The sequence below is a fragment of the Pelobates fuscus genome, chromosome 10 (assembly GCF_036172605.1).
Source record: "Pelobates fuscus isolate aPelFus1 chromosome 10, aPelFus1.pri, whole genome shotgun sequence".
In the NCBI taxonomy this organism is placed as follows: domain Eukaryota; kingdom Metazoa; phylum Chordata; class Amphibia; order Anura; family Pelobatidae; genus Pelobates; species Pelobates fuscus.
In genome coordinates this window covers 149,540,044-149,564,727 of record NC_086326.1, presented here as the reverse complement: position 1 = coordinate 149,564,727, position 24,684 = coordinate 149,540,044, and the positions used below count along the sequence as shown (strand labels likewise).

Sequence of the window (24,684 nt, the reverse complement as noted above, 5' to 3'; positions counted from 1 at the left end):
TTTTTGCTATATTTATGGAGGCATGAGGGGCTCAGGGTGGCTAGATGGTGGTTTTAACCCTATAGAGTCAGGAATACATGTTTGTGTTCCTGACCCTATAGTGCTCCTTTAAGTTTGTATTCATTTAGTTTATCCATTTGGCTACTTGTTCTGCCAGTGAGCAAATATTGTGTCATGTAATCTCTTGCAGTGGCTTTGTCACCCCCTCCAGCCCATGAGTATAAAATCTTTATGAAATGCTCACATGTACTGTGTTTGAGTTTCACTGAAATTCCAACTCAGTCAAAATATATACTGAGACAAAGAAGGGGCTACTTTGTCTCTTTATTTTTTCTCAGCTTGACAAAATGTGGATTTATTTGTCAAGCTTGTAATTTAACCCAGCCATTACCAGTGATGGCTGTATGGGCAAACAATCCTTTAATATGGAGAATCCTGTTGACTCGCATAGACCTCAGTGCTGTACTCTTGTGCATGCGCAAGAGCTCAGTGTTGAAGTTGGCACTTGGCAGTTGAAGCACCAGGAGCTGAAGAAGACTGGATGGAAGATGATTGAGGTGTCTGCGAGGGACAGGTTCAGGTATGTAAAAACCTACCTTACCTTGCCCCCGATGGTCACAAGGTAAGGTGATGTCACTGTTGGGGGTCTTTGCAAATTAAACAGAGCAGCTTTTAAAATGGAAAAAAAGACTCAAAAACCAAAAATATACACTTATTTCATGATCGAAAATGCCTGACGTCTATATTTATATCCACTAGGTTAATTCCTTTGCTTTATATCCCTATGACTGGGATCCAACAAGGTCACCAATCTCTGCTAGAATTGGAGTCCAATGTTTGGAGAAAGCAAGTCATCAAGTGACCCCTGGACAAAAAAACCTAGAAGAAGGTGGAGGTGATTGAGAGATCTGTATCAAGTCTCAGAGATGGACTACCAGCTGAACAGACCGGTAAGGATTACAGTCACAAAAATACACTTCTATTGTTTTATCCCATCTTCCTGTCTTTGTGATAGGGAAGTATAACTCAAGGATATGGTAGAGGGAGAGAAAGATATTTATTATATCAATATGATGTGGTGAATTACAATATGAGAATATCAAGCTCAATTAATTTTTTGGATAAACATTTCAAATGATCTCAATCTGTTAGAAAATCTTTTTTAATTATTTATCTACAGAATCCACCATTGACGTCTATGGTAATTTTCATTTGAAAAGATTATGGGAAACAATTAAAGGCTATAATTTGTAGTAGTTATAGTTAATGTCTGGCCAATTAATCCTGTTGTAGGTTGATGATCTGTAACAATGACATTTCTCATTTAGGATCAGTGTGAGTTTGAGGAAGTGGCCGTTTACTTCTCCGAGGAGGAGTGGGACTATTTAAATTATGAAGAGAAGGAGCTTTACCGGGATGTGATGATGGAGAATTACCAGACCCTCAGCTCTCTGGGTAAGAAAACCTCACCCTATTTAGAGGAAATCTTTCTCATAAGAACATATTCATATCTAGGACAATCTAAAAAGGTGCGTATATTTGGTTAAAAATCAATAAGAAACAGGGTGCTGCTATCACCTATGTGGGTCACTCCACCACACATAAATAAGTGAAGATAAAATAGTAAAAGTGGTGAGAGCACACACAAAAGATAAAATAACAAATTTGTTACCCCTATGATCAATTTGAATCCTGTAGAAAGAAAAATCAGAGAAAAAAACATAGGGTAATAATGTACAGATCATTTTAATATAGTGAATAAATGTACAAACTCACATATTTCTGAGCCACTTAAATAAAAGCTGGCTCAGACTAGGAACGTTAAATGGATAAGTAGTGGTGTTAGCTGAAATCAAGTGCCGACTGTTTCCTTGTCCCTTCTTTTAAAATGCCCAGGATGCAGGTTCTTTTAAAAAAGGTTTATTATTACAGAGTAAAAACAGCAGCAAAAATAAAAATCAGCAATCTCCCTCTCCACACACTGACGCGTTTCAGCCGAAGCTTTTTTCAAAGTGTAAGTCCATTCAGTTTGTTCTTGTTTTAAATAGGAGTCTTTTTGCTCCTTATACCGAGCAGGGAAAAGGCTGAAACGCGTCAGTGTGTGGAGAGGGAGATTGCTGATTTTTATTTTTGCTGCTGTTTTTACTCTGTAATAATAAACCTTTTTTAAAAGAACCTGCATCCTGGGCATTTTAAAAGAACGGATAAGGAAACAGTCGGCACTTGATTTCAGCTAACACCACTACTTATCCATTCAACGTTCCTAGTCTGAGCCAGCTTTTATTTAAGTGGCTCAGAAATATGTGAGTTTGTACATTTATTCACTATATTAAAATTATCTGTACATTATTACCCTATGTTTATTTCTCTGATTTTTGTTTCTACAGGATTCTAATTGATCATAGGGGTAACAAATTTGTTATTTTATCTTTTTTTTTTTTTTTATATATTCTTTATTTTTGTTGTGCACAAAATTACAATCTGGCATAGCCACAACAGCTCAAACCAGCGTTATTGCAACAAATCTTAAGGTTAACAGCATGGCTTCATTTAACAATGCACATTTTTTAATAAGTGGTGAATCGTGTATGTCACTCTGGTTCGTGTGGCTAGGAGAAAAAGAGGGTATGCAGGCGCTCATCCGCCCGTTAATTAAGCTAAATTCAGACCGTAATGTAGGTTTGATGCCTTGTGAGTCCAGTCGCTCATAGGGTCGTACGGGCTGTTTTATTGCTGTCCTCATTGATGATCTAGCTGAAAACCTTAGAGCATAGGTGAGTTCCCCAGGGTTAGGGTGACCAGTTCTGGTGGGCTGTTAGGGTACATTCTCAGTTAATATGGGTAGCGTGTGGGTTGTCAAGAATTATTCTGTAGGATAATTGCATGTTGGCTTTCCCCCTATGAGGCCAAGTATGTGAGTGACGGAGGACATGTCCAGTGATGGGGCAATTTATAAGCAGCCTCCAAGTGTAGTTGTATAGGTTCTGCACTCTCGATACTCGACTTGTATGTCGGGGCCTTTAGCTGGGGGGCTACTAGCCAGGGGGTTGCATGTCAGCATTTGTACTTAATTGTGGTCTAGTACTGGGTGTCCTGTTGTTTGTTGGGGTGTATGCGGGGGGGAGGTTTAAAGCTTTCACTCGTGTATGTGGGACTCTGGTTGAGTGAGGGGTGTCTGCCGAGCAGGTTTGTCGCCTAGGGTTCAGACATGGTTGTCTTTGTGGTCTCTTGTGTTATATGGGTGCTGCCTGGCTTAAGAGTTGGTCCCCCCTGAGGTTGTGGGGTGTGGTGGGTGTGTTGTCGGGGGTATGGTGCTATGGGTTAGAGTTCAGTGTATGTATGTATGGAGGTGGTCGTCACTTCACGTTCCCTGTGTGCCAGACTTATCTCCTGGTAGGTCGTGCCAACCGCAGTTCCTGAACATAGGGATAGTGAGGGTCATAGTTAACGTACAGATAAAAACCACAGTAGTAAAAATATAGAAAAAAAAACCAAAAAACTTAGAACAAAGAGCAAGAGATACAATGTAAAACATTAATCATGGGGAGTGCAACCGGGGTTTGGAAAACCTTTTGCAGGGTTAATTGTATGCCCGTCTCTGCAGGTCTTCTAGGAAAGTTCAGGCAGTGGTCTCGGCATATGTTGCTGGGGTTGCTCCCCGAGGCATGAACGGGGTCACTGCTGCCGGGTTCCATGTGTGGGTTGTCGATGCATTTGGGCATGATTGTGCCACGGTCAGAGCGTCCTCAGGCAAACCCAGAGTGGGGAGAAGGGCCCGTGCCTCTTGAGGGTCCCGGACTGAGTGTATTGTAGTGCCGTGTAGTATTTCTAGCGTGCGCTGTATTTTCCGCCTATACGTGATGCCTTTAGACCGGAGAAGCGTGGTAAAGGGTTGAAGTGATCTCCTCCATGCCATTCTGCTTCCAGGTCCGCGTAGAATGTGAGCGACTTGCCTTCAAATGTATATGGTGAGTGGTTCCGAACTGCGGCCATGACAGCTGCCTTGTCCTTGCCGCTTTGGAATCTGACCAGGAGGTCTCTCGGTGCTGAAATTGGTGCTTTTGCTGCTTTTTATAGACGGAATATCCCCTACAGCCCCACCGTTTTTGCCTGCTTAGGTGGCAGTAGTGCCGTGAGAAGGCGCCGAACGAGATGAGGCAGCTCTGTCTCCGGTGTGTTCTCTGTTATTCCTCTAATTTTGAGGTTTAGCCTTTGCCTCAGGTCCTCCATCACTGCAAACCGTAAGTCTGTGTTTGCCTGTTGTTGTTGCAGGTCTTGGACTGCCTGTTGGAGTCGAGCTGTTTGCTGGGTATTTTGGCGCGTATCATTTTCCAGTGCCCCATGCGGTTTGTGAGGCCTAGGAGGTCTTTCCTGAGGTGGGCCATATCTGCCTGGTGTGTGCGCTGGAGGACTGCGAGCAGATCCTTCATGATAGTTACCAAAAAGAACGCGCTAAAATAATCTGTAAATATAAAGAAACAAATAATGGCGCAGACCATCTGGTAATAATAGTATGGGGAAAAGGTGTTATATGTAATAAACTCACATGTCCCAGAGCCCTATCACCCCTGGCTCTGGGTTTGAAATGCTCCTTGGGAGAGGGGATATTCCCACACTGCAGGATAGTCAGGAGGATATGTCCACTGATAATTCCGTTGTGCTGTATGTAAAAGGAAAGAAGGGCAGGACCTCCAATTGAATAGTATCACAATTCGTTTTATTGTATAAAAAAGGTTAAAAACCCTTACTTTGGATGTGGTGGGTACAAACTCGCAGAGTCACCCACATAAAAGCATAAAACACATGTATTCGAAAAAACGCTTCCTGGTTATGGTCCGGTCACGTGATCGCTTCCGGGTCCGCCCTCCAATGACGTCCGTGTGACGCGTTTCGCCCGCCTCCACAGGCTTCTTCCGACAACGTCATGGGGTTTCAGTCTTCCTTTTAAGTCCATAGTGCCGCCCTTCTCTCGCCTCATTGGTCGGGGGGCGTGGTTTCACACGATCTTTTTCAATCATTCAATTGCACACTAATAAACTTCATAGACTTAACCCCTTCCAGCACCCACACTAAAATGGTTATATTCAGTGTCACATAAGAAATGGAATCATCTAAGTGATGTTAATCCCAATTATTTCTAATGTGTATATATAGACCTTATCTAAATTATTCTACATAATGATTTATCAAAGAGACATCTTCTTACTTCATTAAATTATATTTTTAAGTATACACAATGGATATTATACGAGGGTAATTGATAAAAATTCTATACAAACAATACAACAGAGATCAATTCTAGACAGCAGGAAAAACCTTAACTTTTCCCATATCCCTTAAGATAGACAGTGCAGATATATTATGCTCATTTCTAAAGTATACAGTTCTTATACTAAATACAGGCTGACATTATTGCAGAGTACCTGCTGATTGAAAAAGGGGGGGGAGAGGTTGGAAAAAACAGCCATTATAATTTATTTACAAAAAATGACATTACAATTTATTTACAAGAAATGACAAATTTCAAATTCTCCATTTAAACCCCTAGGGAACAACGATTTCAATTTAAACACCCACCTCATTTCTTGTTTCGACAATTTATTGTCTAGATTTTCACCCCTCCAATTTCTACCAACTCTCTCTATCCCAATAAATTGTAATTTGGTAACATCTCCCTGATGTTTGTGAATAAAATGGGAGGATAGGGGGTGCTCCTTAAAACCTCTTTTTATGTTACGCACATGCTCCTCGATACGAGTGTGCACTTGCCGGGTAGTTTTGCCGACATAGTGCATATTGCACGGGCATGTGAGGACATAAATACAGTTTGTGGTGTGACAAGTTATCAGTTGTTTCACACTATATACTTGTTGTGTATTGCCCCCTATTAGTTCTTTTTTGACACACTTAGTGGCTCCCGTGGTTCTGCACGCCAAGCAGTATCCGCATTGGAAAAAACCCACATCTTTATTGAGGAAGTTCTTATTTAAATTTTCTTGTCTAAAGCTGCTCTTTACCAGATGGTTCTTGATACTCGGTACTCCCCTGTAGATGATCCTTGGTTTTTTCGAGATTATCTTGTCTAACAGGGGGTCCTCTTTTAAGACAAACCAATATTTATTGATTATATTTTTTAAATCCTTATTCTTCCCTGAATAATCAAAAATTAGGGAAACTTCATTCTTGTTACTATTCTTTTTATTTTCAATCTTTTTACTTGATTTGCCTAGTAGCTTTTTCCTATCTATTTTCCCCACTTCCTTATGTGCCTTGTCCAATAGAGTCCTAGGGTAGTTTTTAGCCGTGAACTGTTCTACTAACTTGTCAATCTGACTCTCGCAAGTTTCTCCACTTGTGCAGTTTCTTTTTAACCTTAACATCTGCCCTTTGGGGATGTTGTCCAGCCACGGGCCATAATGGCAGCTGTCATAAAAAATGAAACTATTAACGTCCACCTTCTTGAAGAAGGTTTCAGTACATATTTGGTTGTGGGAAATAAAAATTCGTAAATCCAAGAAATTAACCTGACTATCACTATGGTCCATAGTGAGTTGAATCCCCCATGAATTGGAGTTTAAATGTGTCAAAAAGGCTGTAAGCTCTTCTGCAGAGCCCCTCCAGATCCAGAACAGATCGTCGATGTAACGGCGATAGGTGACCAGGTTCTGCACCCAGCCATGACCACCATATATAAAGGATTCCTCCCAATATGACATAAAAAGGTTTGCATAGCTGGGTGCGAACCTAGTCCCCATCGCCGTCCCAAGGATCTGTAGGTAGAAAGAGTCCAGGAAATAAAAATAGTTATTAGTCAGAATAAGATGGATACCCTCCAAAACACCTTTTCCCCATACTATTATTACCAGATGGTCTGCGCCATTATTTGTTTCTTTATATTTACAGATTATTTTAGCGCGTTCTTTTTGGTAACTATTGTTTTGCTTTTCACAATCTCTTGTGCATTGTATTTGTGAACGCTGCCATATTTTCTGCATGGGATTTTAGCGCTCACACATTGGTTATTGTGTTTCTAAGTTCACTATATTTACCTGGTGTTTTATTGTGTTCTGCTTTCTTGTGAGCTTGCTGTGTAATCCACTATGTCTATATTTGAGGCAAGGAGTAAATACTGTTCCAATCTGGATAACATTTTTGGGGAAGAGATAATCTGCGATACCCCTAATATCCCCAGAACAATACCTGAACTATGTAAGGATTTACAAAAATTACTTACTAAAGAATTAAAAATAAAGTGGGAAATTGCCACATTGGAACAGTATATTAAAGAAGAAATGGTACCAAGGGGGTTACGATTCAACAAAACACCCACCTTTGACAGGGATAGCGAAGAATTTATGGAGGAGTGGGATCAATATCTAAATGTGATTTCTATAGGCCTTATCAAGATTATCATTAAGAGGAGGCAGCTGAATCTTAGGGAACTAGACATGAAGATCAGAGCTATTAAAGAACTCCTAGAACCTTTTTTGGAGTCCAGGGAGATGGCAAAGCACTCAGAAATGATTGTAGAGGACATGAATAAAATAGAAAAGGAAGTCATTTCGATCAAAAAGAAGAAATATCAGAGAGACAAATCAGATTATAGGGGGAACAAAGTACATGCTTTCCATAGGGGAAATTTGGAAAATAGAAGGGGAAAATTAGAACCCCATAATTATGTACCCAGGAACGAATACCCAGTAAAGAAATATGAGGGGAATAGGAAACAATATAAACAAGAGTACAGACAATACAATGGAGACAGATACCAATATAGAAGGAGGAGGAGATCTTTTAGTGGGAGTAGACAGTATCAAAAGAAAGACAACTATAACCAAAAGTGGAGGACAAATGGTCAAGAGAGGGATACCCCAGTTAAGAAGTATGAAAAACAACCTTTGAATAGATCTATCAGAGTTCCTACCAATATAGAGGGAACGGAGAGAGATAGAACCCAAAAATTAGGGCCAGAGTCCAATGTTTGGGAATTAGCCTCCCAAGGATTAAATCGAAAACCAATAGACTCTAAGGAGCCTAATGAACAAAGAATCAGAGATACTACCCAGGGACGGGAGGGACATCCAAAGGATTTTTTAGATTGGGAACACAAAAGAAAAGAGAGAATAAAATTAAACCTCCCAAGTTCTCCACTAAAAAGAAGAATAGAAAGAGAGGAACAAGAGGGGGAAATAAGATACAGAGAAGGAAAAAGGGGAAGGATATAGACATCAAGGGAATATACAATCTTTCGAAACTTACACTAAATACTATGCAGAATAGAGTATTGGCTAGGGGGATAAAATTCTGCCCTACTGCGAATATGGATCATTTCTCAGTCTATATAGATTTGAAGAAGTTCGTTAGAAAATTATGTTTGAAACGCTTCTTTCTGGAGAAGGTGGACACTACTGAGGGATTAAATGGAGATGTGCAATTAAAGGAGCCCAATCTCACCTCACTTAAAAAGAAATCCACCTTTTTTCCGAAGGGCTGTAAGACTAAGTCAATGGATGCTTTTGAGGAACTAGTGATGCGAGAGGTGGAACGTATCAAAAGAATAAATAGGAATAGAATGAATTTGAATAAGGAAGAACAGCAAGCTTTGGCTGATTTAAGAGAGAACAAAGACGTGATTATCAAACCGGCCGACAAGGGGGGTGGCATCGTCCTTATGGACAGGGAATACTATGTGGAGGAATCATTGAGACAACTCAATGACGGCATTACGTATGAAAAATTGAAAGGTGACCCCACTCATGAGAAAAAAGACATGTTTATGGATTTTCTGAACAAAGGTTTATCAATGGGAGTTATCTCTAAAACAGAATATGACTATTTGGTTGTCATCTATCCCAAGATACCTGTATACTATTTTCTACCGAAAATCCATAAACATGAAACTAGACCACCAGGGAGGCCCATTATCTCTGGGATAGGTTCGGTGTCAGCCCCCTTGTCGGAGTATATTGACTTATGTCTACAACCCCTAGTGAAGGGAACAAGAGCCTATTTAAGGGACACTAGTCAAATTCTCCAAATATTGGAGGAAGTCGAGTGGAAGGATGGTGACATCCTTGTAACGGCGGATGTGTCATCACTCTATTCGATTATCCCACATTCTAAGGGTATGGAGGCCGTCCAATTTTTTCTGTCGGCTTCAAATTTATCCCCGGACCAACAGACATTTATTTTGGAGGGTATCCATCTTATTCTGACTAATAACTATTTTTATTTCCTGGACTCTTTCTACCTACAGATCCTTGGGACGGCGATGGGGACTAGGTTCGCACCCAGCTATGCAAACCTTTTTATGTCATATTGGGAGGAATCCTTTATATATGGTGGTCATGGCTGGGTGCAGAACCTGGTCACCTATCGCCGTTACATCGACGATCTGTTCTGGATCTGGAGGGGCTCTGCAGAAGAGCTTACAGCCTTTTTGACACATTTAAACTCCAATTCATGGGGGATTCAACTCACTATGGACCATAGTGATAGTCAGGTTAATTTCTTGGATTTACGAATTTTTATTTCCCACAACCAAATATGTACTGAAACCTTCTTCAAGAAGGTGGACGTTAATAGTTTCATTTTTTATGACAGCTGCCATTATGGCCCGTGGCTGGACAACATCCCCAAAGGGCAGATGTTAAGGTTAAAAAGAAACTGCACAAGTGGAGAAACTTGCGAGAGTCAGATTGACAAGTTAGTAGAACAGTTCACGGCTAAAAACTACCCTAGGACTCTATTGGACAAGGCACATAAGGAAGTGGGGAAAATAGATAGGAAAAAGCTACTAGACAAATCAAGTAAAAAGATTGAAAATAAAAAGAATAGTAACAAGAATGAAGTTTCCCTAATTTTTGATTATTCAGGGAAGAATAAGGATTTAAAAAATATAATCAATAAATATTGGTTTGTCTTAAAAGAGGACCCCCTGTTAGACAAGATAATCTCGAAAAAACCAAGGATCATCTACAGGGGAGTACCGAGTATCAAGAACCATCTGGTAAAGAGCAGCTTTAGACAAGAAAATTTAAATAAGAACTTCCTCAATAAAGATGTGGGTTTTTTCCAATGCGGATACTGCTTGGCGTGCAGAACCACGGGAGCCACTAAGTGTGTCAAAAAAGAACTAATAGGGGGCAATACACAACAAGTATATAGTGTGAAACAACTGATAACTTGTCACACCACAAACTGTATTTATGTCCTCACATGCCCGTGCAATATGCACTATGTCGGCAAAACTACCCGGCAAGTGCACACTCGTATCGAGGAGCATGTGCGTAACATAAAAAGAGGTTTTAAGGAGCACCCCCTATCCTCCCATTTTATTCACAAACATCAGGGAGATGTTACCAAATTACAATTTATTGGGATAGAGAGAGTTGGTAGAAATTGGAGGGGTGAAAATCTAGACAATAAATTGTCGAAACAAGAAATGAGGTGGGTGTTTAAATTGAAATCGTTGTTCCCTAGGGGTTTAAATGGAGAATTTGAAATTTGTCATTTCTTGTAAATAAATTGTAATGTCATTTTTTGTAAATAAATTATAATGGCTGTTTTTTCCAACCTCTCCCCCCCCTTTTTCAATCAGCAGGTACTCTGCAATAATGTCAGCCTGTATTTAGTATAAGAACTGTATACTTTAGAAATGAGCATAATATATCTGCACTGTCTATCTTAAGGGATATGGGAAAAGTTAAGGTTTTTCCTGCTGTCTAGAATTGATCTCTGTTGTATTGTTTGTATAGAATTTTTATCAATTACCCTCGTATAATATCCATTGTGTATACTTAAAAATATAATTTAATGAAGTAAGAAGATGTCTCTTTGATAAATCATTATGTAGAATAATTTAGATAAGGTCTATATATACATTAGAAATAATTGGGATTAACATCACTTAGATGATTCCATTTCTTATGTGACACTGAATATAACCATTTTAGTGTGGGTGCTGGAAGGGGTTAAGTCTATGAAGTTTATTAGTGTGCAATTGAATGATTGAAAAAGATCGTGTGAAACCACGCCCCCCGACCAATGAGGCGAGAGAAGGGCGGCACTATGGACTTAAAAGGAAGACTGAAACCCCATGACGTTGTCGGAAGAAGCCTGTGGAGGCGGGCGAAACGCGTCACACGGACGTCATTGGAGGGCGGACCCGGAAGCGATCACGTGACCGGACCATAACCAGGAAGCGTTTTTTCGAATACATGTGTTTTATGCTTTTATGTGGGTGACTCTGCGAGTTTGTACCCACCACATCCAAAGTAAGGGTTTTTAACCTTTTTTATACAATAAAACGAATTGTGATACTATTCAATTGGAGGTCCTGCCCTTCTTTCCTTTTACATACAGCACAACGGAATTATCAGTGGACATATCCTCCTGACTATCCTGCAGTGTGGGAATATCCCCTCTCCCAAGGAGCATTTCAAACCCAGAGCCAGGGGTGATAGGGCTCTGGGACATGTGAGTTTATTACATATAACACCTTTTCCCCATACTATTATTACCAGATGGTCTGCGCCATTATTTGTTTCTTTATATTTACAGATTATTTTAGCGCGTTCTTTTTGGTAACTATTGTTTTGCTTTTCACAATCTCTTGTGCATTGTATTTGTGAACGCTGCCATATTTTCTGCATGGGATTTTAGCGCTCACACATTGGTTATTGAGATCCTTCATGATCGCTGTTGTTACAGGGGCTGAGGCTGGGTGAGAGGTGGAGGGCCCGAGGGCTCTCTGCTCCGGCGGGTATCCCGCTGCTGTTCCCAGGGAGATGTCATCGGAAATCTCTGTGTCATTGTCCGAGAAGTCGGCCATTCTCTGAGCCTGGCGCCACAGGTCCCCAATATTCATGCCCAATCTCTGCTTTTCAGGTTTAAGCTTCTTAGTCTTTCGTCCCATGTCGTTGGTGCCAACTGCAGGTATGCGAAGCAGGCTTTGGGGTATGAAATAAAAATATGTTTTGCCGATTTTTCAGGTTTTCTGTGCGGAGCTCTTGTATTGTGCGTCCGTCCAGGTCAGTGGCTTGGCTCTGCCCCCGTTATTTTATCTTTTAAATTGAAGATTTGTTATTTTGTCTTTTGTGTGTGCTCTCACCACTTTTACTATTTTATCTGGGACAAATTGACATTTCTTCACATATGTTCCTAACTCATCGTAATCATAATAAATGTGTATCGCTTGGAAGATCTTTAAATTCTAATTGTTAATAATGTGTCCCGTTAAATACAGGAAGGATTCACATGACGCCTTTGATTATATCAGCGATTGAGCGAGGGGAAGAGCCGTATGTCAGGAGCCACCTGCAGGATAGTCTTTTGAATACTGGCCCAGGTTAGTAATAAACATGTAGGTGGTATTAGGCTCCTTTCTGGGTCAGAGATCTTGGCTTTTCTTTTTTCCAGGCTTCTCTACCTTCCTGATCTCTGCAGAGGAACTGAATTATTGTGAAACTCTCCATACAGCTCAGTGTGGGGAGAGTTTGCAGTGTTTAGTTACTCATTATGCCCCAGACAGACTCTGTTGTGCTTTGTTCCCAGGTTAAAGGGAGAGACTGTTCATATTCATTGCATGTATATACTATACTAAGAGAAGGCTAAACATTTGAATCATCAACAAGTCAAGTAGACACTACTCATTGTTAAATTCTTCTTCATGGTTACGTAAAGTTACTACAGTTACTACATCCTTGTCCTCCTCATTTTATACACAAATACTGTTGGATCAGCAATATTTACCTCTCAACCTCTTCCTTTCGCTTTTACAAATTACTGCTATTAGTGCAGTGCCCCACACCGTAGCATCCTAACTACTTCAACTGATTGAAGTAATTAGTCCTGGAACCCACGGTTGCCGGATCCTGCATCGTTGTTAATTGATCGACTCACCATTTAGGACAGATGTTCAGTCCGTGAATGTCAGGCCCCCAATTGCAATGTAGCATAGGCAAAGTTATGACGTAACAAAAAACAAAACAGAAAAATAGGTTACGCCCAATGATGGTGTACGTTTAAATCAGCAAAATGCAATATACAATCTAAATGGACACTGAATGCACCCAGACCACTTCAGCTCATTGAAGTGGTCTGGGTGCTGTGTCCCTTTTGCACTTAGTGCTGCAATGTTAAACATTGCAGTTCCAGAGAAAGTGCAACTTTTACATTGAAGCTCCAAGTTTGCCCACAGTGGCTGTCTACGAGACAGCCACTAGAGGGATTCCTTGATTGAAGCGGACCTTTGGTCCGGTATCTGACGCTGGACGACCATTGATTAATGCTTTCTATGGGGCAATACTGATGTGAGCGCGGCCATTGCTGAACATGCGCATTAGGTCTCCCCCCGCCGGCTGACGTAGTTGGGGGAGGAGCGTGGGCGGAGCCTGACCCAGCGCCGAGGGACATCGGTGCTGGATTCAGGTAAGTGACTGAAGGAGTCTTAACCCCTTCAGCGCCGAGGGAGGGGGGCACTGTAGGGAACTACAATAATGAAAGTAAAAGGGGGGGGTTTATTGGTGATTTTTTTGTATGTTAGACATTTGTCTTTAATTTTAATTGTATCTAGATTTTCTTGGCGGTATTTTTTTTTTCTAAAAATTATTCATTTGAATTAACCCCTTAAGGATACAGGACATGTGTGACATGTCATGATTCCCTTTTATTCCAGAAGTTTGGTCGTTAAGGGGTTAAAATAGAGGCTTGATTCTCAAAGTCATTCATCCTAGAACAGTTCCTCCTGAGATGTAAAAATTGGTTCTTGGGGGCACTGTCTAGCCAAGTTCCTTATTGGTGGCTGGACATTTAAAAAAAAAAAAAAAAAAGTCCAAGTATTAATATTGCTGTAATGGATAAACATTTGCAAATCTAAATTTTTTTATCTATTTTTACTCTATTCAAAAGATTAACACAATGTCCCTGTCATAGTATTAAGATATATGAAGCACTCCTCTGGACCATCATAGATTAAAAACATAGGAAACCAAGTTTAATCACCAGGCATGTTCGCCCCAAATAGTGCTGGTACTCCCAGTCGACCATAATAGGTTGCCATAGCTGAGAGCAAACCTGGTCCCCTTAGCTGTGCCTCTTTTTTGTAAATAAAAAATAAAGAATTGTTGTTTTTATAATCTTTTATTTTTTCCAAAATTGTTCTTTATTAGATTTTTTTTTTTTTTTTTTACATAATAAATAACACAAACTTCCAATCAGACAGTAGAGAGGTATTCATAGAACACATTCAATAATCATTTCCTTACTATTAATTGACATAACGTATTAAATCCTATAAGGAACACCCTATCTACGATAGCACAAACATAGGACAAATAACAAAAAGACAGTGCCCGCGTGACCCAGAGTTAAAGGCCCCCACCTCATTCTAAAGACCTAAAAGAAAAAGCAGTTTATACATTACTCCTATCTGGATATGTTATAAGCCAGTGATCCCATATCTTTTTATATGAACCATATCTGTGAAACGCCATAAAATAACCTTTCTCCATCATACACTGAAAGTGCATTTGATTCAGAACTGCCGTCAGAGGGATTTCCTGTTTTTCCTTTCACATTCTTGAAAAAAACAGTTTCCTAGCCATAAATAACTGGATAGTCAAGAATTTCCCTTTTTTTTTTTTTTATATATATTATCCAGGTTTATATGTAACATAGCCCTTTCTGGAGAAGCCTTGATTTCCAAGTTTAGAATGTCCGAGATTAGTTGAAAGATTTGAATCCATATTTTATTATCCAAACTACAAGACCACCAGATGTGGAGAGATGTTCCTTCACTTATTCCACACCTCCAGCATGAAGCAGAATGATTAGAATCAATGCTCTGCAATTTTGTGGGAACATAATGCCATCTATGCATTATTTTATAATGAAGTTCTTGAATATTTAGGCAATGTGTGGCTTTTCCCCCATGTATTTATATCTATATCTATTCCAAGATCTTCAGACCAGGTAGTCTGTGGTTTCGCTTTCTCTTCTTTTCCCACAACTTTAAACAAAACAATGAACTTTTTTTTAAAGGATATTTTTATTAGAGTGTGTAGCAAAAATATGCTCTAATATTTCCAAAACCTTTGGCTTTCATATAGTTATAAAATATTATTTTCTAATACGGATCAAATAAAAATAATCCTGAGGAGGTACAGCATATTCCATTAGTACCGTAATTGTTTATATGTTTTAAGCTTCATACCGGCCTCTAGAAAGTCCGCCACTTTTAAATTTGCATCATTAAACCATTTCAACGTATTCATTTCTGAAAGGTTATATCCGATTATTTCTACGGGTACATATTTTATTATTTTATCCTTTTATACCTATGTTGGTTTTCAGTTTGATCAAAAAAAGAAATAATGTTTTTGAAAACAAAATTGCCTTTGGAATTATCTATGATTTTTTTTTACTGTTATATTATTCAACCATAACATATTGCTCTAGTTCTTCATATCCAAGATCTTTTGCGCAATATTATACCATTCTTCTATTCTCGACACATGCGAGGGAATAGCATGTAAATGCAGCATTGCATAGGTTTGGCTAAACTGCCATTCGTCCTATAGCTTTACTGCCGTTCCGAATCTTTTTTGATTGTTGTTTTATAATCTTGATCCCTTCTGTAATGAAATATATTTTGTTGCTCTGAGATTCTGTTTTTACATTTTTTAGATACTGCTTCACATCCCCAATGGTGAGGAATAATAGGGAACGGGAATTGTACATCGCATGTAACTAAAATGTAGTTGGTCTGCCATTAGGTTCTCTAAAAAGCAGAGGAGAGACATAGAATCTTTGAGGTAGGATTTCATTTTGTGATGAGCAATTGTAGGTATAATAGACATTGCTCAATTGTATTTCTTTAAACTGTTGCAAGATTCTTTATTGAATACCCTCTTACCCACTTTCAGTGCATACGACGTTTAGGCCATCCTGTCCCGTGTGAATGCAACAACAATTCAAGGCCTTCCCTACCTCAATCTTACTTTTAGTCCAAGAGATGGTCTTCTTAAAGAAGTCTAGGTCATGACGATAGACTGATAAGGATGTTTTTCCTTTAATTTTTACAACTGCTTTTAACCCTAAGATGTATAATTAACATATAAATGATCAGTAGTAATTAGAAATGATATACTATATATATATACCACGATCCTGCACTCACATTTGTAGTATAAGTGCCACGGTGCTCTTTCAGCCAAAGCAACATAAATCTCCCCGAAGAAAGGCACACGGTGGGCTTTTTGAAGAAAATTATTCGTCTTTATTCATAGCACACAGGCTACAGCAAATCAACTTTGGGTTAATCTGGTATGCCTAGTGCAACACACAGGAATGAGGGAGTCTGACTGGTGGATGGAGTCGCTCAAAACTGGATATAGGCAGAGATTTCACCAAAACTCAAAAGGAGCTGGTCCAGTAAAAAGGCTTTGGTTGAATTTTTAGAAGATGGATGGCAGTATTTATATATATGGAGTGTATACCTTTAAATCTGCTATAGGCAGAATCAATCTGATACACGCCAAATGTTATACTTTATATGGAAAAGATATTGACCATTTCATGTATAGGAAAACAGTGTGAGGAACTGTTTCCTCAATTGTACTGAAATTGGGTGTGGAAATTAGTGTATAATGACACAATAATTTGTGGTGTATACACCTTTAAATCCGTATAGACATAGTGAGTGGAGTGTATAAAAATAATTTACTTTGTTATCCAAAGATCTTATAAGGTAGAGATACAGTGCAATTAGCTGTATTTTGTAATATAGTATAATCAATAAACTCCAATATATTAAAAGATAGCATCCATTATATTAAAAATGATAATAGATGAGAATTGTAAAAAATAAGACTTTTTATTTAGGCAAAAGTGACTGTGCCAAAAGTATACAAAGTATTAAAATCAATGAAAGTTATAAAAAATATAAAAAATAACAAACATGCAAGAATGTTACCAGCACATCTGTATTGGTGATTCCGTTTTAACCACAGGGACCGATCTGGATGGATGTGGATAGTATGTTGCAGAAACTGTTACTATCTGCCGGCTGTCCGTGAGGTTTGGCGTGCGTCCCAGACCTCACTCTGGGTGCTGCACGTTGTTTGCCGGTCGGTCTCAGAATGTTCTGTGCTCGGTGGAAAAAAACAGCTGCTGGTTCTACAATCTGCGTCCGTACCCCGCTGGTACGGAATCACCAATACAGATGTGCTGGTAACATTCTTGCAAACCATCCCTGGCTGTTATTTTTTATATTTTTATAACTTTCATTGATTTTAATACTTTGTATACTTTTGGCACAGTCACTTTTGCCTAAATAAAAAGTCTTATTTTTTACAATTCTCATCTATTATCATTTTTAATATAATGGATGCTATCTTTTAATATATTGGAGTTTATTGATTATACTATATTACAAAATACAGCTAATTGCACTGTATCTCTACCTTATAAGATCTTTGGATAACAAAGTAAATTATTTTTATACACTCCACTCACTATGTCTATACGGATTTAAAGGTGTATACACCACAAATTATTGTGTCATTATACACTAATTTCCACACCCAATTTCAGTACAATTGAGGAAACAGTTCCTCACACTGTTTTCCTATACATGAAATGGTCAATATCTTTTCCATATAAAGTATAACATTTGGCGTGTATCAGATTGATTCTGCCTATAGCAGATTTAAAGGTATACACTCCATATATATAAATACTGCCATCCATCTTCTAAAAATTCAACCAAAGCCTTTTTACTGGACCAGCTCCTGGATTCATCACACTGATCCCACGGTGTTAATTTCATTATTTCGTACAGCAAATCGACGTTTCAGTCCATCGTAGGACTTTCAGTGATTAAATCGAGGCCCATGTCTGATGGGATTCCAATAAGTCTTTGATCCGGCTGGAACAAAATACGTCCGTTTTTTGTCCCCATTGGTTTTGTGCTCCCCTATACTCTGCTTTATAATATATTAATGGATTATTAAGTCTTTACATGTCTATATTCATTTATATAGCCATTTATGTTCAATAAAATATTTTTTTTTAAAAATCCAATAAGTTATTTCTTCCAATTCTCTCTTTTTATTGTATTCTCTATTATTTATATATTTTAAATAAAGAAACTCTTACCAACTATATAATATTTTTGACAAAGATATCTGTATGGTCAGCCCTGCTAAATTCTATGCTTTATGACGTTATAGTGGTAAATAGGGGAACTAGCGGTTACAATGGCGCCCAACGTGGGGCTTGGAAGCACTAACTTTACTTGTTTTAAAGAAAATTTCTACCTTGGTAGAGAAGACACATATCCCTGTCATGGGACAATTATTCTTGAAACATTTATAGCTCAGACACAAAGATCTTCATCAGGTCCTTGGGGTTGATGCTGAATGTGTGGATTTAAACAATCCAACATTTACAGAACTGCCTTATACTTTACCAGATATAAATACACAAACCTTAATTAATATGACAAGAGAAATATATACAACTATTTGGTAATCGCCCTAATATGCCAAATATGCCAGCGCAGCATGGTCCCTTAGTCCCAGGACAGGGGGTGTACGTAAGTGCTCTGTGTTAAGAGGGCGCGTAAATATATTTGTGAAATGTCAATCTACCAGCTGCTATACCCACTTACATGGGAGTATCTTAGCCCACCAATAATATAAAAACAGTGAAAGGAGGGCTAGAAAATATTTCACTTACCCCTATAGAAGCACTGAAATGAGGGGGAAAGAAAGATACATAGTGCAGTATATCCAAAAATTAAGGAAAATGTGGAAACCTAAATAGCCAGACTCACAAAGGAGGAGCCAAGTGAAGGGACTAGCTCAAATCACAATTGCCTTGGTGTATTAAGGTGACACCCTCCCTCTTCTTCTTTTATTTGGATAAACACAGAGAGGCAAACTTCTGGTGTAGTATATAAAAAAATAAAATATACCAATAGGTCACACAAATATTGAGTGCCAAAAGCAAACCTGGCTCTAGGTATAAAAGCTTGTTAGTCCTCTAAAGGGAGGCAGCCCTTCCTTCTTGAGGTAGATGGAACGAATAGCCGGTAGCACTTTAGAATCCAATAATGAACAATTTATTTTCATTAAAAATAAAAACAATCTAAAACAATAAATATCCAGAAGGCTTCCTGTATTCTCCAAGATACGTTTCTTTGGGCTTTTTCAATCTGAGTTAATACTTCGTGGTCCATCTCCTCCTTTGAATCAAAAGCTTCACCCTCGTAGGCTCCGTGTCCGCTTTTCCACCAATCGCGGACGTGTATTTTGTGAGCGTCCGTTGCTCAGCTGATTCCCATTTTCCCATTTGCTTTTACGTGCACAGTTAGCAGTTTATTTTGGAAACATGATATGGGCTACTGTAATAAAAATCACTAGATTGTGCTTGGCTATATTTCCTGAGTACAGAATAACCCCCTTGTCAAGTTTTTGTGAAAATACAGAGCTGAATATATAACCTGCCCATTACAGTTAAAAAACAAAAAAAAGACAAATTTAAGATGTTCTATGATGCATTGAGAGCATGTTAGTAGCTCACTTGTTTAAATTACTCCGTTAAGGCATACTATGTGCAAAAGCAACACCATTAGACCTCTCACATGACCTATTTTGAGCTTTATTGCAATGAGACCTTTAATGATTTTTTTCAAAGTTTTTGGGTAATTTTATTTTTAAAATGTTACATATACATTGTATTTTTTATATTTTTGAAAATCTCATGTCACATTGTAATACAAGTATCTTAACCAGCACTGCAGTATAAATTGGCACTATGTAAATGCCAAAAATGAATAATAACTATACTCCTCAGCTTCTCCGGAGTATAACAGTTGCTCATACCTTTGAAAAGTAACAATCTTAATCCCAGTCTAAATCCTTCATCCTAAACCAAACCCTAATTCTAAACCAAATCTTTATTCCAAATTTAATCCTTAATCTAATCATAAGCCTAACCTTAATCCTAACCCATACCTTAATTCTAAGCCTAACCCTAATTTTAACCTTAAAGGGACTCTCCAAATACAAAATAGAATTAAAAAAAATTACGGATTAGTAGATATGCCCCAAATGAAAACATGCATGCTTAATTATGCATTATTTCATTGGGGGTATATATAAAAACAGCATGCAAAACCTGCAGTTCTCTTGTCTACTGCTTTTGCCAGTGTTCCCCTTCTAACTCCGCCCAGACTTTCTGTGTCTGTCCAATCACAGACCTCCTAATGTAGCTCAATAAGAAGTCTTTGCAAGGCTCTGAGCAATTGCTGCCTATTGGGTTTACCTCCACTGAGCTAGCCAAACCAAAGAAACAGGACCAGTTATCTGATTGACAGCCAAGAGGGAATCTGAAAGCCAAGAGGGTGTAATCATTTTTAATTTATAAAAGTGTTAATTTCTATTGAAATCTACACTTTTTTGCATAATTAAACCACGGACACACTATTCACACATAAAGCTTTTAAGCCAGCTAAAGTACTTTAGGGTTCTGGAGCATCCCTTTAATCCTAATTGTAACGGCACCCCCAGGCATAAAAGAGGTTAAAAGCCGTTTAGGAGATATTCCCTTCCAGATTCACAGGCAGCTACTGCAGAACACCAATCTCCCGAACTGGAAACACACGAATGCTTCAAACTCCCGAACTGGAAACACACGAATGCTTCAAACTCCCGAACCGGAAACACACGAATGCTTCAAACTCCCGAACCGGAACCATACGAATGCTCCAAACTCCCGAATTGGAACCATACGAATACTGCAAACAGGCGAACAGGAAAAAACATACGAACAGTTTACACTCCTGGCAATCGATCTGAAGCAGCATACAGTAAATCCCCCCCCCCAAGAAGGAGACATGGCTCCGTATTGAGGGTCAAGCAGTGTTTTGATTTAATGCTACCTGCCCGTGTATTTATGCAGGTCTTCCACCTGGTGGACACTCCCCTATGGGACCAGATGGAAGACTGGGACACAAATGGTAAAATTACCAATCACAGGCATACAGGGTTAAAACACTCCCACAGTACATTACAATCCCTCCCCTCTATCCTGGAGATAATTGGGAAGTAATCCAATTATCTCCAAGGACAAAGGCAAAACTCCATTAACCACATGTCAGTAAAAAGACATAAAAATATATAACTGTGCAGCCATTGCATACAACAGGTACATTCAACCTATCCCCAGATAGCTTAGATCTGAGCGCACATTATTACCGAATAGCAGTAATACAGTTCTATCTGGGGTAACACTGTTCACACATTAAAATACCGAATGGACCGGCGTTTGGCTAAACGACTGAAGGCAGGAGATGGGAGGTCGGCGGCTCGGTGTTGTTCGTGCATTTAACTGTCCATTTTGAGTTCCACAGGTTTGGAGCTGAACACCGCTGGCCATTCGGGAGTTTAAGATGGCCGCTGCCACGTGTTCGGCTATACGAACAGCGGCCACCCAGCGTTCATCCATTAAGCTGCGGTTAACCGCAGCTTCTGGGAGGTAAATCACTGGCACACTCCTTACCCAGGTGGTCCGTTCATTCGTGAGTTGGTTCGGTAGATTCAATCTACCGAACACCCAGGCTGAAAGGCACGAACAAGCCTTTCTGCAGGGGAAAATACAAGCTTTTAACATGGGGCCATAGTCCAGAGGCAGCAGGCGAGCAACCAGTCTTCTCCAGAACATAGTGGCGAGGTTTGTTCCGCCACACTAATCTTAATCCTAAAACTCTATAAAGTGTTATAAGGAATCTATCAGCTGATAGCAGAAGAGGGATTCCCTTGCTGGCCCTAATCCAAACCCTAATCTGAAACCTAATCCCAATCATAAAATTAATTTGGAACCCATCTTAAATATAAACCAAATACTAATCCCAAATGATTCACTTTGCTAATATCAATAGCAGTGGTATGTTGCTGCCATCTACTGGCTATTGTCTGTATGACAGCTTTACATCTTGAACATTGAATACAGTATGCCCAATGCATTGCGATCAGTGCTGGGCAACTGACAAAGTCGGTTCTCCCAATCACTAGATCCAGTGAGAGAATCACTTAAGCTTTATTTGATCTCTTAGCTGCATTGCTTTGTATGAATTTAAAGGGGCATATGCAGTACTGCCTCTCATCAAAAAGTCTGGGGCCACTAAAAATAGCCCTATCTGACAGAGGGGAGCAACGTGTATCTATTGATACCTGGGTTTCCTGGTGTGAGCAGGGATTTAACCCTGTTTACACCGCATTGTAACAATGGCGAATTAAATCCCTAATTGCAGCGCTCACTTTAAACTTTGCAAACAGAGCATTGGTCAATCTGGGACCACTAATTCTGGCCCCAGATGATAGCGGGGACCCCCAGGTATTAAAAGATGTCATGTGGTCTTTAAGTAGTTAAGGTTCTTTACAATCACCATCATTCTTTATAGTCATATTTCTGATCTTTTGGTAAAAAATCTGATTTTCTTTCATTTCAAGTACTTTTCTTTCAGGTGATTCCGTCAGCAGAAGTTATCTTGAAGGACTTGACAAGAACAAAAGTGCACTAAGAAGTACTCTAAAGAAATCTTTTAATAAAAAGACCAGGGAATTTAATTTTCAAAAATCAAAGAATCGCCCAGAAATGTGTACGTCTACAAATGAGTTGGTAAACAGAAACCAAAAACATTTCCCATGTTCTGAATGGTGGAAATGTTTTGGCTGTTCAGAATTTGTCAACCTCCCAAATCAAACAGGAGAAAAACCTTTCTCATGTTTTCCATGTAACTCATCTCTTGCAAAATCAAGAACTCACACAGGAGAGAAAACATTCTCATGTACTGAATGTGGGAAATGTTATAGTCGAAACTCGAGTCTTGCTGTACATCAAAGAACTCACTCAGGAGAGAGACCATTCTTATGTTCTATGTGTGAGAAATGTTTTGTCAGTAAATCAAGTCTTGTGAATCATCAGAGAACTCACACAGGAGAAAAACCTTTCTCATGTTCTGAATGTGGGAAATGCTTTAGCCGACGCTCAAACCTTGTAATGCATAAGAGAACTCACACAGGAGAGAAATCGTTTGTATGTTCTGAATGTGGGAAAAGGTTTAGCATTCACTCACTTCTTGTTAGACATCAGAGAACTCACACAGGGGAAAAACCGTTTCCATGCTCTGAATGTGGGAAATGTTCTTTCAGTAAAGCAGAGCTTGTGAAACATCAGCGAATTCACACAGGGGAAAAACCTTTTTCATGTTCTGAATGTGGGAAATGTTTTGTCAGTAAATCAGATCTTGTGAATCATCAGAGAACTCACACAGGTGAAAAACCTTTCTCATGTTCTGAATGTGGGAGATGTTTTAGCCTGCACTCGCATCTTCTTGACCATAAGCGAACTCACACAGGAGAGAGACCTTTCTCATGTTTAGAATGTGGGAAATGTTTTAGCCGGTATTCAGTTCTTATGACGCATCAGAAAACTCATACAGGAGAAAAACCGTTCTCTTGTTCTGAATGTGGGAAATGTTTTAGTCGGCATTCGGTTCTTGTGACACATCTGAGAACTCATACAGGAGAAAAACCTTTCTCATGTTCTGAATGTGGAAAATATTTTAGCCAGCATGCACATCTTGTGAGCCATCAGAGAACTCACACAAAAGAGAAACTTTGTGATGTTCTGAATATGGGAAATGGTATAGTCCATTCTAAGGTTTATGAGGCATCAATGGATTGACATGAGAACATCTGTGTTGTGAATGTGAGACCTATTAAAACTGTAAGTCAAATCTTATTCACTACCCATCATCTCACACTATAGCAAAGCCTCTATCATGTTGAAACTACGTAATAACCAATTTTTAAGCAGGTGCCACTTATTTACGATTAAGAGTATATTCATAATTGATTCTTATTCTGTACGGTATATCAATTGTAAATGTCATCTTTGTTTTTATATGCTGGCTTAAAATAAAAAAAATCTTGGGTCATTTAAGTGTGTACAGCAACTTAATTTTAGTGTTTTGGTAGGTTTTGTTTTCATTCGTTATTTTATTACCTACAGGAATTCAGTAATAGATTAAATGCTAAATGATATTCTTAGGCATATTAATAGTTATAATTAACTAGTATTTACGTTTTTACAGCTTTCATATTAAGTGCAACCACTGAGGCTGGTGGGACACCACTACAACCACAATTTATGTATCATTTTATTCAGGAGAAACATTGCTCATTCCACATCAAATATTTATATATGACACATAGTTAATATGAATAACCTCGTTAAAAAAAAAAGTGTTGGAAATGTAAAAATTTTATTTTCCAAGTTCTGCATTGCTTTTTAACCGTAAAAATGCTGATTTAGACACTTCTGCAGGGCCAAAAACCCAACGCCACAATTACAAGGTTGCCACCGCAACATCCCTCCTTGAGGAGCACATTGCACAGACCTTTGACCAGGTGTGGGAGCGATTCTGTGCTACTATGAGCTACCAAGCAACTGAACATGCGTGCAGGAGATTTTCCTACAGCCACAACCGATTGGAACCCTAAACCCAACACCTGCTGTGACTCATCCGATCCTGACTCCTGAGGCGGGAAGGCGGAGATGGAGCCAGCAGCAGCAGACGCCACGCTCAAAGCGGCTCTACCTTGGAGGCAGCCA

At 39.1% G+C, this 24,684-nt stretch overlaps 1 protein-coding gene across 1 annotated transcript; it reads left to right on the top strand.

Moving 5' to 3' along the window:
• Window positions 1–802: 802 nt before the first annotated feature.
• Window positions 803–23,989, top strand: LOC134575256 (zinc finger protein OZF-like). The gene is made up of 4 exons (XM_063434514.1): window positions 803–950; window positions 1,329–1,455; window positions 12,248–12,349; window positions 22,532–23,989. Exons 1-4 carry the CDS (start codon window positions 927–929, stop codon window positions 23,752–23,754), a joined length of 1,476 nt encoding a protein of 491 aa, XP_063290584.1. The 5' UTR covers window positions 803–926; the 3' UTR covers window positions 23,755–23,989.
• Window positions 23,990–24,684: the final 695 nt, after the last annotated feature.

Bases quoted from the DNA above. Each gene is read 5' to 3' on its own strand.
- LOC134575256 (XM_063434514.1), top strand. From the start codon at position 927: ATGGACTACCAGCTGAACAGACCG. The intron at 951-1,328 runs GTAAGGATTACA...TTTCTCATTTAG, and splicing joins ACTACCAGCTGAACAGACCG to GATCAGTGTGAGTTTGAGGA. The intron at 1,456-12,247 runs GTAAGAAAACCT...CGTTAAATACAG, and splicing joins CCAGACCCTCAGCTCTCTGG to GAAGGATTCACATGACGCCT.